The sequence below is a fragment of the Euphorbia lathyris genome, chromosome 3 (genome assembly GCF_963576675.1).
Source record: "Euphorbia lathyris chromosome 3, ddEupLath1.1, whole genome shotgun sequence".
NCBI classification, from domain to species: domain Eukaryota; kingdom Viridiplantae; phylum Streptophyta; class Magnoliopsida; order Malpighiales; family Euphorbiaceae; genus Euphorbia; species Euphorbia lathyris.
Genome location: NC_088912.1, coordinates 35,178,546 through 35,194,772, shown reverse-complemented (window position 1 = coordinate 35,194,772; position 16,227 = coordinate 35,178,546). Strand labels below are relative to the sequence as shown.

The window sequence follows — 16,227 nt, the reverse complement described above, 5'->3', positions numbered from 1 at the left end:
TCGCGAAGCCAAAATCGTCTTTTTCGCTGCCTAACACGATTAATTTTTTCTGAAGGTGGTTGAATACGTAACATCCCTTTCTGGAAGGCGGCATCCTCGGATGCATGGGAGATAACTTTCCTTCCTGTATAGGGATGAACTTCCCTCAAGATTGACACATTCACTCCTGAAATGGTTAGTTAGGAGAGATTGTGCCAATAATCCGGTACCAATTTCGAAGCGGATGATTAATCTTAGTGTGCACCATGGGACACGTCCATCCTAAAAGGTCTAGACTTCCATTTCTCATCCCAAAAAGTCTGGACTTCCATTTCTCATCCCAAAAGGTCTGGACCTCCATTCCTTTTGGGATGAGAAATGGAAGTCCAGACCTTTTGGGATGGACGTGTCTCACGGTGCACACCAAGATTACTCATCCGCTTCAAAATTGGTACCGGATTAATGTTAGAATCCGTTGTTGTTTGCCATTTTTTGTTGTATACCACTTCGTGAATTAGCTTCAAAACATATTCAGGTTTCGCATATGCGAACTAAATTCATCAAGTAAACCAAACTTTAGCTTCGCAGGCTTCGCATATGCGAACTAAATTCATCAAGTAAAACAAACGTTAGATTCGCAGGCTTCGCATATAAACTCAAATATTAGCTTCGCAGGCTTCGCATAATATGGAATCTGCGAAGTCAGACGGGAGGGGGCGAGACGCGCGTAAATATTGAGGGTATTATGGGAAAGTCATACAAAATCAGTCTAGATATATAATTGGTTGAGTAAATGGGTTAAATATATAAATGGGCCTCCTATTTGACCTAGTTTTGTAATTTTCCCTAAAAAATCCCCACACAGATCAGAAACATGAATATACAAGATAAACATTCTCCAAAATATTTAAATAATAATAATAATAATAATAGATGGAGGAAACTTTTCCCATTCCTTCCTCATATACAACCGCAAAGTCTTTCTTTCACCATATATCTTAACTTAGGGCTGGTTTGTTTTACCTACTGTTTGTTGTTGTTGTTTGCTGTTACGGTTTGCTGTTTTCTGTTACGGTTTGTTGTTTCCTGTTTGCTATTGGAAAAAGCTGATTTTCGGGTGTAAAAGGCAAACAGGAGATCACTAACCAAACACCTAATACTGCTTTTCAGATGTAAAATGCAACAGGGGGTCACTAACCAAACACCTAAAACTCTCCCTTTTGAAGTGAAAAAACAAAAAGTATGAAAAGGAACAATCAAATCCGCATCAAAATTATAAGCAATATCACTTTAATTTGCTTCTGGGATCTGAAGAATTCAAAACAAGGTAAAACAATAAGCTATGCCTTAAGATAGTTTGCTAAAAAAACTGTGGAACCACCATATGTTAATGGACACGTGAAACTAAAAGATTTGACAAAAACATTTATGTTTGAAATAAATCAATTCTAGAAATTTAGAATAAATCATATAAAACAAATTATTATAAAAATAAGACATGATATGGTGCTTTCTATGGTTACTTTGTTTTGACAAAATACCATTTACTAAGCAATTTGATTTGAAATTGACCTAACTAACATTTTGTTTGATAATAAGTTAGACCTCCCAAATAACACAGTCAATAGACAACCTTTTTCGAGTAGCATTAACCTTTTCAATTGGATATTTATATAAAATTAGATTTTTATGTACAGTAGCGTTCACCTGGACCCCGAATGATCAAATGAATTTGTATTCATATTGCCGAGGTGTAATGTAAAATATCGCTTACAATCAAGAAACAACAATATGAAACTGATGACCATCATGATCTCTTTCAAAACAACCCCCATCTCTTATCAGATTCATATTTTCTTTTTCTTTTTTTCTGTTACCATAGTATTCAAATCCTGTACATGTCAATGACATGTTGGTGCAAATTCTGGTGTAACCCCAGAAAAGAAAAAAGGAAAAAATAGTTTGTGGAGTGAAGGGAGAAGAGCGTACTCTTTTAAGATTCTAAAAATTAAAGATAATGATTACAAAAAGTATGATTTGTGATCTCTTATTACATCTCCAAGGATATAAACTTATCAAAAAGCCACATGATTCCCTGCAAAAATTCTTCACACTAACCTTTGTGCAGTGTTTATAACCCTAACTCCCAAAATATAATTACTTGGTCAAATATGGCTCTGCCTCCCTCTTTACAATTTCCACCACCACTCATTTAACCATTGGAAAAGAAAATCAAAAGAAAAAAGAGCCCTCTTTATCCATCTTCAAGGAAAGAATACAACATCTATTGGCTTGCCATGACTGTAGCAGCCCCTTATATTTACCACCAAACCCCCCAAAGAATATAAGTCAGCATTTCATATCTATGTTAATCCCGTAAAGATTAATGTCGCAGCAAAACTGTGCTACTCCTCTGCCCTTCTCATAGGTTCTATCATCAGTTGCATTTTTAAAGGTTACTACCATTGTGAATAAAGATACCTGCCTTTGTCCGTATTACGAATCTTCTCATTGGTAAGCCAAAAAGAGCAAGATCTGTGTAGTTGACTAGTCATCATCTTCAGTTAGCAAAGCAAAGGAGAATGGTTTAAATTTGTAGCCGTCACCGTTGTAGAACTTATTTTGGAATTCCACCCAATGAAGACGCAAGGCATGTAGGAATGCACTCAGTGTCTCCATCATTAGTAGAATGAAGGCAGTAGCAAAGGAAAATACTGCAAGCCCCACTAATCGGATCGCAATGTTGTCATACCTATCATCGTAATATAACCAATTCTATCATAATAATAATAATGAAAAAAAAAAAAAAAAAAAAAAAAACACACGCAAAACATCTAGTCTAAATATCTGAACTAAATTCATGAAGCAATTGAATAAACATCAGAACAGGAGAAATCTCATAATGGTTAAGTAAGATAATCTTCTGAATTCACATCCGTAACCGACGCCACAATTATAATGTGTATATGATCATGCTAAGAGGAGGCATGTATATTGAAATAACTAGTGTTCAATATAATATGGAAGATCTGCCTGAATTTGGTTCATAAACGCAGCAATCAACAGCTTGAAAAATTATCTCAAGCAGGAGAAATTTAGAGTACAGATTTCTACTTTAACTTGGACGCAGTTGATGACAGACAAACAGAATAATATAAAGCACTTCCAACTACACTAAAGAAGAAAAGGAAAAGAAATTTATCCAAGGCAGAATGTACAATGCAATATATTTCGCACATTTTAAATATAAAAATACTTACCCCCAAGCAAGGAGGAGGACTTTCTCATAGAAAACAGTAGACAACTCTGAGTGTGCCAGGCTTTAATAGGAGCAAAAAGTTCAGAATAAACAAATTATTAACCACCACCCCAAGAAAAAAGAAATATTAATGACAAAATAATCATGTATCACCTCAAAGCCCAAAGCCGAAGATATGATGCCGTGTTTGAGACTGCACCGAGTACAAATTCAATGGAGTGGATCATTTGGTGGACGAATACCTCACTGAAATTAAAATCATCATGATGTGATCGTGCAGATCCAGGTTCCATCTCCAGATCCTCCGAGGTGTCAAGAAGTCCATAGCTGCGACCTTGAAATCTCTATACAGCACAAGGAAAAAATGAAGTTGCATACCTTTGCAAGGTGCTCAAGTGAACACAATTTCTTATATGGATAAGCCAATCATGGCAAAGAAAAGTAAATTTCCAATCCTTGAAACTAATGAACCACTCAAGGATCATAAACTTACGATCAAAAGAAGTTCAATAAAAAATTTAAAGATATTTTTGAATACCAATTACCACATGATATCTAATTTATTTTTCCAGTCAAGGAGAACTATAAAAAAACTAGCCTAAATCAGTCACTGGCCAGCTCAATCATAAATGAGTAAAGACCATAGGAAGACGACGCATCACTTCATACTATAATGGCTCTTTAAGATGCAACTGTTAGTCTGTTACCTCTGTGTGCATCTTCTTCAGAATAAATGGCTTAGGAAACAGCATCCATGGAACTGCAATTAGAGCCAAAAGCAACAACAGGATCTGAAAAGTCAAGCATCAATTCACCATAATGAGAATTAACAGCATACATGAAAAATATTGGTATGGTTGGCTACATCAAATAAAATTCCCAATTCACACCTGCAATGGTCTCTGGCCCCAAAACAATTCATTCTCACCAAGTTCGTCAGTAGGACTCAAAAACATGTATATCATCACATGATAAAGGTCTGCCTGAGAACCAGAGCACCACTTGATGATAATGAGAAGTGAAAGGTACCCAAATAGAGAGTTCAGAAAAATCATCTGAGGCACAAACTGATACCTAACATCAAGACCCAAAATAAGTTAAGCAATCTATATTCATTCAGTAGTACATAAATAAAAAAAAATTAATACATACATTCAGATGTACATAATCGAGTCACATAAGGAAGAAGAAGAGGCAAGGATGAGAAACAAACCTTATATCTATCGAGCTCCCAAAAAAGCGTGCGTTAAAATAACTTAATAAGATTCCAGCATTCATCTGAGCAACACCTATCAGTATAGACATCTTCATCTTGAGGGAGTTCAAAAAGGGAAGTTCTGTGCGACTTCCACGCCAACTGGGATCCACCCCAAATGGGTACGGATCTTGTACTTTGATTAAACCAGCTGTGTGCGCATTACTGTATGTAAGAACAATTTAAGATAAAGATCATCAAAGCTAAGTAACAGAAATTATTAAAACAAAAATTCAAAATGATCATATGATATATCTAGATGGCATAAAGAACTAAATTCCAAATAAATTTGGCACACAAAATAGGAACCTCAGACAAGAACATAAGGTGCAAGAGACCATTGATTTCAAATACATAGCAAAAAGAAATATGACCAACATTAAAACAAATTACTTCATCCAGATTACTACTTAATAATATATAATTTGAGTCGAGGATGATATATTGACACAAAATGCACATTCTTCTCATTTGCTTTTCCCACTCTTCAGGAAATATTAAAAACACACCTAAGGCATAACTTCCATAATCTATAAATACTGAATTGATAGATTATATTCCAAAACCAAATATGTCCGTTAAAGAGAATCCAATTCCATAATAATATGCTTGTTACGAGATATAAAAAAGGGAATTTATATCCACAATTCAATGATCATGGTGCCCTAGAAAGTATGCTTGCAAATGAAGAGATCGCATTATATGACTCGAACATCAAAAATGTTTCTACGCAACAAAAGTTAGGGTTTTAAAAAGAGATGAACATATTTTACCTGCAAGTGATGTCCCGGCATCTGTAAGCAGAATCGCCAAATATGTGAAAAGGGACAGAAAAGAACTCATTGTAAATCAGACCACAGTAAATGGAGAAAAATGCCATTAAAAGAAGTACATAGCGGCCACCAAAAAGCATCTCCATAAAGCTTCCAAGTTTCTGCAAAGAATTGTATATGCAATTTAATTACTTATAGGTAAATGCTAAATATAGGAACTAGAAAAACAAAAGGATTGTTATTAAAAACCTCAAGGAAACAAATGAACTGAATCATAACATGCACAGAGAAATCAAGAAATTAACATCACAAAAAACAATTTTTTACTGATTCTAGTACTTAACAAACAATGCTTTATCCTTTCTGCACCCACGTAGTAAGAAATGTAGTTATTTAAGGCAGATGGCGCACTAAGGCGATAGGGGTCCTGGAGCCTTGGCGCATGGCGCACGGCAATGGCGTGTGCCATAGCGAGACAAGACGCACTTACAAAAACAAAAACTATAAAACTAACATAAAAATGCAATGAATACTAAATCATGACAATATTCTTAAGCATGAATAAATTTTAAAATGCAAAATAAACCCCATGTTAGAAAGCTAAAGTTGAATACTAAATCCTAAGTTCTACTCCTGATCAAAACTCTCCAAATTAATCACTCTTGTTGAATTGAATTCCCCTTGGCTGCTTTGTTTCTGTTTGAATTCATTTTCTGTGTTTTGTTCTACTAAACTTCTTCCTCTTATAATAAGACTTTGTCGCTGCCTCTTCTAACAGTCTCTTCCTCTTCTAATTAATTCAAATGTATAATCTCTCTTCCTTTTTAAAATTTGTTTTTTTTTCCTCATTTGGTACCCTTCAGAACACTTGTTCCCGATATGTAACTGTCAAAAAAAACCATAAAACTGCCCGTAACTCACCAAGACGCGCCTTGGTGCGCCTTTGGCAACTGCCCCTTGGCGCAAAATGGCGCCAGGGCGGTTGCGCCACGCCATGGGGGTGTCATGGCGCTAAGGCCTGCGCCTTTAATAAATATAGTAAGAAAGTTCTACTTCTGTCATCTATAACTTCTACAACAACAACAACAAAGCCTTAGTCCCGAAATGATTCGGGGTCGGCTAACATGAACCATCATATAAAACCGTTAAATCAAGTCTGACACAAATTCTCTCCCTCCACTCTGTCCTATCCACTACCATATTTTCCTCAATCCCCAATGAACTCATATCACTCTCAATCACCCTCTTCCAAGTTTGTTTAGGTCTTCCCCTATCCCTCACCACTACATCCCTTTGCCACTCTTCAGTCCTCCTAACCAGCGCATCAAGCGCTCTTCGTCTTACATGGCCAAACCACCCTAATTGGTTTTCCCTCATTTTATTTTTAATAGATGTAACCCCTACTTTTGTCCTAATTATTTCATTACTCACTCGATCCTTTCTTGTATGACCACACATCCATCTCAACATACGCATCTCCGCCACCGACATCTTATGAATGTGACATTGTTTCACTACCCAACATTCTGTACAATGCTGGTCTGGTTGCCTGCGGTAGAATTTTCCCTTCAATCTATTAGGCATGACGGGGTCACAAAGGAAGTCCGTAGCACTCTTCCACTTCGACCAACCAGATTTAATCCTATGAGCAACATCTTCATCTACTTCTCCATCCGTTTGGATAATAGACCCTAAATACCACAAGCAATCCGAAGCTTGAACAACTCTCCCATCTAGGGTGATTGTCCCTGCCTCCCTACTCTTATCGCCGCTAAACTTACACTCCAAATATTCTGTCTTACTTCGGCTCAACTTAAAGCCTCTAGATTCCAAAGTTTGTCTCCATAGTTCCAACTTCCTCTCCACGCCTTGTTTCGTCTCATCAACCAACACAATATCATCTGCAAACAACATGCACCATGGTATACCATCTTGAAGTGAACTCGTTAGTTCATCCATAACGATGGCAAAAAGAAATGGGCTAAGTGCGGAACCTTGATGCACTCCAATCATAATAGGAACTCTTCCGTCTTCCCAACACCGGTACGTATACTCGTGCATGCTCCCTCGTACATGTCCTTTATGATGTCAATATATTTCCGCAAAATGTCTTTCCTTATTAAGGCCCACCAAAGTACTTCCCTTGGTACCTTATCATATGCCTTCTCCAAGTCAATGAAAACCATATGCAAGTCCTTCTTATTATCCGAGGGAGTCATGAAAATAACTACTAATTTCTATTAAACATTTTGGCTGAATAAGAAATGCCTCATCCCAAGTCCAAAATATATTGAGAGAAATCTCAGTCACTAGATAAGTAAAAGTAGCATTACTAGAACATATTTCTTCTATTCAAACATTAAATAAAAACATTTGAAAGCAATCATACCTGGGAACTGAGCTTACTTTCCCGAGCTATAAGGACTAATGCTCCAAGCAGCAAACATATTCCATGGCCCCAATCCCCAAACATCACCGCAAAAAGAAATGGAAAAGTAATAACCGTATAAACTGCAGGATTCGCTTCTTGATACCTAGCAACACTGCCAAATAATTGTTGCATTAGTTCCTTGAACAATTCAAGGGATGACAGGTATAAAACAAATTACAAATTGCGAGCTAAATAATAACAGTAAATGCAAGTTGCTCGTATCAATAATAATAAAATTTAGTACCAAAACAAAATCTAGTGAGGACATGCCAAGCAAACAACTTCCTTGCTAGACACGTACTCACTTTCATGTTACCCAGTAGACAGGTAACATATTGAGCTGTCCTGCAAGTGATTTCTATAACCATTCCCACTTTGGGTGGAATAGATCTACTAGCTTGTTCATTTCAATCAGCAAGAAGGAAATAATAACAGTAAATGCAAGTTGTTTGTACCAATAATAATGATATTTAGTGTCAAACAAGATTAAGCAAAAATTAAGTGGTCTTGTCCATTTATGATTCTAATACAGTTCAGTTCCATGTATTCACACTTGTGAGGACATGCCAGCAAGCAACTTCCACAGCTAGACACATAATCTGCTATGAATTTTATGTTACCCAGTATAGGCAACAAATTGAGCTGTCCTGAGGTGATATGTACTAATGAAAATTTAAACTATCACATGAAAAATATTTTTATTGTTCATAAAAGGAAAAAAATCCCACTTTGGGTGGAATAGATCTACTAGCTTGTCCATTCCAATCAGCAAGAAGGATCTTGAATAAAGAAATACATCCTAGAAGCCAATATGGGTAGCTTGAGTAATTTCAAAAATCCGTTGACATTCCTGGTATAGTAGATGGCTAGATGCTACCACACATACAACAAGCTATATGCATCAGAACAAGATGTGAAACTCGCTCTTAGGATCTCTCATCATGCTGAGTCACCATTACTTCTTTTTTATAAGCGTGCAGATCCTAGAAGCCAATATGGGCAGCTTGAGCGATTTCAAAAATCCATTGAGATTCCTGGTATAGTAGATGGCTAGATGCTACCACACATACAACAACATATATGCATCAGAACAAGATGTGAAACTCGCTCTTAGTATCTCTCATCATGCTGAGTCACCGTTACTTCTTTTTTTATAAGTGTGCAGCTCTAATTCTAAGGAATGCTTTTCTGAAAATTAATAAAAAGTGAAAGCATGCATACTACTGGCAAATGCAAGCATGGTATTAGAAAAACTAACCCGTATGCATCAACAATTTCTTGAAATGCATTTGTAAAACGATTTGTTCTGAAATATGTAGGAGGTGATTCCAGAGCATCCATCACATGAAATATTATGCCCACTTGTGAACTGCTATCAAATGTCGCACGTTGCAGTGTCTCCTGAATCTGTTAAATCAAAGAAAATGTCTTCATTTGATATAATTTAAGTTGCAAAAGATCTAAGACAGGAAACAAGTTTGCAATAATATATAAATACACATACAATAAGAGAATATCAATCACACAGCATACAAGGTACCTCAGCTTTTGCAAACATAGGACACCAACCCTCTCCAACAAGACATTTTTTTGTAACGTCAAAATTGAGCATATTCAATGCATCATATACTGCCTTCTCCCTCCTTACCTGCAAAGCGAAGTCATGGTTTATATCATGCCATTGTAAATCTTTCAAATTACCCATTAAACAAGCAACAAATATAAAAAGAATCATATAGTAGAGTAAGACTGACCATTTTCATCCATTTTGTCAGGTGGAACCCAACAGAAGCAAGAGCTTTATTCCGATGGCGAATTCCAGCATCCAAAGTGGCTTCAAGTTCAGATAGGCGTGACAAAACCTAGAATCGAGAACAGAAGTTTTCAGTCGATGACCAAAGTATTAACAAAATTTTGCAGAAACCTAGCAATTGGGGCATGACTAGACATAGTTAACAATAGAAATAAGATGTACCCCCAAAAAAAGCAAGAAGAAATCTATTGCACATGATTCTGACAAAAAAATAAAATAAAACAGGACTCACTTCTCTAGTTATTTGCCTCTGTTTAGTAATATCTTCAGGGACAGGATAGCAGCTAGCTCCAAATGCTTCACAAATTTTCAAAATTTTTGTTCTTGCCTGTTCCCCAGAAAAGAAAACTACAAATACTGTCTTCTCAACCTGCATAAATCAATTCTGAGGAATGAGTCTGCGCATAAGATTCAATTACTCGTATAAAAGCAACAAAATCAAGCATGTCAGGCAGGCTAATGTTAGGGGAAGAAAACCATTTCAGCTGACACAGGATCCATAATCTCTTCATCTGCTGATGCCTGATTGAAAAGCATATTACCCCTTGTAGCACGAAATAATATCCTCTCAAATCTCGGAACTTTCGCTCTGGGTATAATACCACTAATAAATCTTAAACCTGACTGGTGAGATGGTACAGACCTCAGTTCCTGTATAATGCAGAATCTGTCATGATGATAACAATTTCCTTTGATTCTGCACAATGATAAAGATACAAGCTACAATAACAAGAACCTGTTCAAGAAGTGAGGTATTTTCACCATAACGATCCGTTGAGTACACATTTTCATTTAATTCTGTTCCATCTGAGATTGAATGACTATTACTTGATACAAGAAAGCAGACTGCCTGGAATTGCACAATATCAGATAGATATTAGATGTTAAAAAAAAAATCTGTATATTAACAATTTCGTGAAAAAATTATTTTATAGTTCAAATCTTCTCACATGTAAATATATAATAAAAAATGAGCACGGAAACAATAACAAGATGCGCTAAAATTCAGTTTCCCAAGAATTAGTCAAATCAAGGTTATGTAAAAATGATCGAATATGAATCTTGCGATGTTCAGATGAAACAGGAAAGGTATTCAGTTTCATCTAGGATGTTTCTTGGCTGATAAGAGGGTCATCTAACATTGTCTAGAACACGAAATTACTAACTTGAAGGAACAATGTTTCCACTAAAATAATCAAACGCATTCGATAGTGGATTAATTCCCCTATTTACAAACCTAAAATTTGTTTTATTCTAAAAGAAAAAAAAAAGAAGAAGAAGAAGAAGAAGAGAAAAACCAAATTTGATTGTTTAAATTTGACCACTAGAGCACTTCTAGAATGATGTCAAGTCAAATTAGCTCACCAGAACTGAAGTACAATTAATGTAAACAAAATACAAGAAGGGGAAAACTAATAAGAGTTAAGGTGCAAATCCACCAACGTTTTTGGGGAAAGCAATGTAGCCATTGATGATTTTTTTTTTTAAATATATCTTGCCAAATAAATTGGCAGGGGAAGGCTTGCCCCCAGTACACCCTTGTGGTGGGACCCCTCTCCGGACCCTCGCTCAGCGGGGACGCGTAGTGCACCGGGCTGCCCTATAGTTAGAAACCCTAGTTGATGAAGACTTTTTTTTGTAACTCCATTTGTTCCTGTGCAAGAACTTATTTCGGTATATAATTTTATTCGATATGGAAAAGACGTGGAATCCATGGAAAACACGCAGCTAAGATTTATTTACACGTGATTGGCCCGAAAATAGAATTTTTTTTCCGCCCAATAAAAGCGGAAAAGTTTCCTCTCTCTTAAAGCTCTTATTGAGTTTGACCAGTTTGTACTCTCTTTCATCAATAAACTCAGTTTGGCTAAATCCCTCTCTTCGAATGCTCTACCTACTGAAGCTCAACTAAGAATGCTTCATTGGATTTGCAGATGGTACTCCGCTTCCTCAAGCTCTTCTTCAGAAAGCTTATAATGAGTTATTTGCACGTTTCACTTCACAACAAAAGTTCAACTCAACATCATGGCCCTCTGTATTGTTAAGCTTTGCTTATCGGGTCCATAGCTAGCCAATTTAGTGTTCATTTGAAACTGATATGGATTCACCACAAAAAAGGGCTTGATTAACTACGGTTACTAACTTACAAAGCAATCTTGAAATTTAATAGGAAAAAAAAAACATTAGAGGCTAAATTAGTTTCACAGTGTATTTGTTTGTACCTTACCCAAAGGAGTAATTTCATAGAGAAAGATATATAAGCACAAGGTGGCATATCCTAACTCAGCACATAAAAATAACTGGATAAGAGGCACCAATTAGTTTACCTTTTGCAAGACCAATTTAAATTCTAGAAGCTCATTGTATGATTGTTGAAGTTTCTCACTGTTAGAGTTCATCTCAATTAGCTCGTGTTCATGTTCAGCAAGTTGTATCTAGCAATGAGTAAAGTACATTAAAAAGGAAAAGAGACAAAAGTTACCTTCAGAGAATCATAGTTCTTACACCGTATATATCGGCTAATGCCTCTATTAGCTACTAGTTACAGGTATTGCCTCTACCATCCTAGTAAAATGCAACGAAAGTCACTCAACTTTGACTATGGCTTCACTACAGTCGCTAAACTTCAACTTGCGTCATAAAGATAAAACTAACTGAAAATTGATTTTTGTCCCACTAAAGTCACTGTTATGAATTTTCAGCCAAAATCTATGCCGAAAGCATTACTTTGACCATGGATCAAGCCACATTAAATTCCAAGTCACGTCATGTCAACTCCATTAATGTCATATCAGTAACATAAACAGCTCAATCTCGATACAAAAACAATTTAAAGTATTTGGGTATTTTTGTTTCTGACGTGGTATTAGTGGAGAGGGCATCAAGTCTCTTAAACTTTTACATGGTTTGAGACCATAGTCAAATCATGTAACACACCTATTTTCCGGAAAAAACTTGATCAGAAATTCATATCAGTAACTTTACTAGGACAAAATTAAAACTCAATTTTTTGATAGCACAAATTGAAGTTTAGTGACGATAGTAAGGCAATAGTCAAAATTGATTCGCCGCCATTGCGTTTTACCCCATACAGCAAAAAAGAAATCCAATCTTAATGATAAAAGACCAATAAAATGTAAATGAACCTCTAATTCCTCCAATTCAACATCTGGTTCCGCAACGGGAAGTGCAGTAGATAGCACTCCAGCTTTATTGATTTGATCTTTAAAAAATCGCAGCTTCCTTGACATCTCCCCACATCGTTTTACCTATAAATTATGAAAAATCGCTCAAACATGTAAATGGTCCAATTGCAAATGAATGACACTCAGCAACTGCAGACAAATATAATAAATATGGCAAAATTACGAACATCACAACCATGTTAGATGGTAGATTGCAGATATTGTCATGCAGTAACACAAAAAAATGATGAATTTTTCAAAGCAACAAGGGCCTAATTATTCCATATCAGTTTTAAAAATACTTCAGCTATTGAAATGGCATGGTCCTGCCCCTTGTTTAGGTAGAAAGCATATTTAACGAAATACTGATGAATACTTTGGACTAGCAAAAACAGGCTTCTGCTTTATCCAAACTCATTTTGGTACACAAACCTGCAGCCACTGCCTCTATGTCTTGTAACGAATTGTAATTCTTGGACCTAGTTCGTCCTGATGACTTGCTTCACACAGAGCATTAACAAGATCAGGATAGAGGAGATGCAAGGTATATCTGGCTTATATTGCAGAGCAAAAGAAGACTGAAAAAATTACGATTTATGAATGGTTCAAGTTTTTATGTCTAGTAACTAAAAAGAACAACAGTGGCACCAAAAGTACATTCATCATTCCTGCTTAGTATTTTAGTATTTAAAAATACCGAATAACATGCCGCCTAAAGAAACAACCATTAGCATTTATACAACAACAACAACAACAACAAAGCCTTAGTCCCGAAATGATTCGGGGTCGGCTAACATGAACCATCATATAAAACCGTGAAAATCAAGTCGTGTCAGCGACACAGATTCGCTCCCTCCACTCCGTCCTATCCACTACCATATTTTCCTCAATTCCCAATAAACTCATATCACTCTCGATCACCCTCCTCCAAGTTTGCTTAGGTCTTCCCCTACCCCTCACCACTACATCCCTTTGCCACTCTTCGGTTCTCCTAACCGGCGCATCAAGCGCTCTACGTCTCACATGGCCAAACCACCTTAGTCGGTTTTCTCTCATTTTATTCTCAATAGATGTAACCCCTACTTTTGTCCTAATTATTTCATTACGCACCCGGTCCTTTCTCGTGTGACCACACATCCATCTCAACATACGCATCTCCGCCACCGACATCTTATGGATGTGGCAGTGTTTCACTGCCCAACACTCCGTACCATATAACCATTAGCATTTATCCAAAAAAAAAAAAAAGTTTAGAGAAAACAACACTAAGAGATTAGTGTTGCAGAATGACATGTCTAAAGAAACAACCATTAGCATTTATCCCCCCCAAAAAAAAAAAAATCAAAAGAACAACACTAGAAGATGACAGTTACAGCATAAGTTCCTGTAAGTGCAAAGAACTTACCTGATTAACGAATGTCCTCTGAAAAGGACTTTTATCAGCATTTAACTGTCAGAGAAAAAAAACTTATTGACATTAGTGCACCTGATTATCATTGGAAGAACAACCTCAATAGTAAATATGTATCCAATATCTTCCGAACAGGAGCACAGATTATAGTAGCCAATACTTTACAAAGAATTAAAAAACTACACAAATTTTGACTCAACATTTACATTATGAATCAGCATATGTCTCAAGTGCCAGCTCAATCAAACAGCACAAGAAGCTTAAAAAGTATAAAGCATCTATATGCAAAAAGATGTAATAGGAAGAACACACAGCTAAATTCCTTCTCATATTTCCGTGTCAAAGACGTCACTGTAATAGCCAGAAACTCGCAAGTGCATTACCAGACTGTTTAAAGCCAATACATATTGCAAGAACAGAAAAATACATTATGCAAAATTTCAAAAAAAAAATCACAAAACTGCCAACCATGCCTAAGCATGTGATGGTAGGTGCCATATTGCACATACAGCATAGAAGGCAATCCAAATTATGCAATAAAACATGCTAAAATAAGGGTGTGTTTGGAAGGGAGGATGGAAAGGGGAGGGAAAATGCATGTGGACAAATACATCTCCTTCGTTCCTATTTTATATCTAGCCTAGTCATTACAATATAAACCTAAAAGAATTTACTCTCACTCTTCCATCTCTTAAAATAAACACAGGATGAAGAATGGAGAATCTCGAGTGCAATTTTATCACTGACCAAATCTGACAAATTATGTAAATCCAAAGCCATGCACCATCCCTTAAAGACAAGTACTAGAAGTACAGAGCATCTAACCTTTTACCTGTACCCTACTGCAGACCTAAAGATTAAAGAATACATAGAACGGGAAAGCTCAAGCAGTTTAGAGTGATATAATCTGAATGCACACATCTTGAGTAATAATCGTATATCACTTAAACCAATGTAAAATCATCTCCAAAAATGATCGAAGTGCAAAAGCCGAACAATTCACATCCAGATATGATGGACAAGGCAATCCAATACTACTACACTTGGAAGATCTCATATTCCTAGGCAATCCAAACACCGACTATATTAACACTAATCATAATTACATCGACAAAAGGAAATAATGAAAGCAATAAATAGATTCCACTTAAACAAATCAAAACAAAAGAAATGTGTAAAGTTAAGCAATCCAAAGAATATTGAAATGAAACCGAATTCCAATAATACAAGTATTGAAGTAAGTGGGAGTGGGAGTGGGATCTGAGTTGAAATAAAGAAACATACATCACGAAATTGAAGAAGGCCGAGTTCACCGAGATAAGAGACGGCACGGTGAGCGGACTCAACAGGAATGATGAGCTGAACAAAAGACATCTTCTCAGAACGCATCAGATCCATTGGAGGAAGGTCCTCGATGAACTGTTCCATTTTCTGGAGGACCATAAGGAAAGGAGTCCAAAAATTGTTCCAAAGTCGACGAAGAAGAGAAAATGGATAGAAGAAAGAAGAGCAGTTCCTCGTTGGTGGATCTTGAGTAATTAAGTAAATAAATAATTTGACTTTAAGACTCAGATCTGAAACTAACAAAAAAGAATTCGGTTTTCCTTGATATATTTCTCTCTCTCTATACTGTAGAAGAAGAGAAGAGAGTACTTTGTTTCCGTTTCGCCATCGCCAACTGCCATAAGAATCGGGAATTTCGCTTTCATTTTCATGTAAACAAAAAAGTAATTTTATATTTACTTCAAATTTTATTTAATTTTAATTATTCTCAATTTTTGGGTTTGGCATTACGGTCAGAGTCCACCTTGGGGTGGTCAGTGGGACCTTGCAGGTATAGGTTCATCCTTCAAAATGAAGGAATTGAGATTTGTTTCACCGTAGAAAAAGAAGCTTTCATTCATTTTAACCTTTATTATAGTACAAGAAATTAAGAATACTAATTAATATGTGCACTTCATATAAGTACAAGCTTAATCATATTTAGCTGGATTAAGTGTAGGAATTTGAGACCATTGGATCAAGTATTTATTCACTAAACTTGGTATTTGTACAACAAAAATAAAATTTAGCTTTCACATCAATTTTGTATGATTTTAATTTATTAAACCATTGGAAAAT

At 36.1% G+C, this 16,227-nt stretch overlaps 1 protein-coding gene across 1 annotated transcript; it reads right to left on the bottom strand.

The window, feature by feature from the left end:
* Positions 1–1,965: 1,965 nt before the first annotated feature.
* LOC136222128 (V-type proton ATPase subunit a1) lies at positions 1,966–15,808 on the bottom strand. The gene is made up of 18 exons (XM_066009618.1): positions 15,391–15,808; positions 14,101–14,145; positions 12,657–12,779; positions 11,838–11,945; positions 10,247–10,360; positions 9,988–10,161; positions 9,743–9,880; positions 9,452–9,559; positions 9,238–9,345; positions 8,956–9,104; positions 7,656–7,809; positions 5,267–5,427; positions 4,452–4,658; positions 4,129–4,312; positions 3,946–4,029; positions 3,392–3,582; positions 3,240–3,299; positions 1,966–2,731 (listed from the first exon to the last, which is right to left on the bottom strand). Exons 1-18 carry the CDS (start codon positions 15,547–15,549, stop codon positions 2,527–2,529), a joined length of 2,472 nt encoding a protein of 823 aa, XP_065865690.1. The 5' UTR covers positions 15,550–15,808; the 3' UTR covers positions 1,966–2,526.
* Positions 15,809–16,227: the final 419 nt, after the last annotated feature.

Excerpts from the sequence above, each read along its gene's own strand:
- LOC136222128 (XM_066009618.1), bottom strand. The coding sequence starts at position 15,549 with ATGGTCCTCCAGAAAATGGAACAGTTCATCGAGGACCTTCCTCCAATG. Across the intron at positions 11,946-12,656 it reads TTGAATTGGAGGAATTAGAG|ATACAACTTGCTGAACATGA; the intron begins GTTCATTTACAT and ends ACTCATTGCTAG. Across the intron at positions 3,583-3,945 it reads TGAAGAAGATGCACACAGAG|AGATTTCAAGGTCGCAGCTA; the intron begins GTAACAGACTAA and ends TGTGCTGTATAG.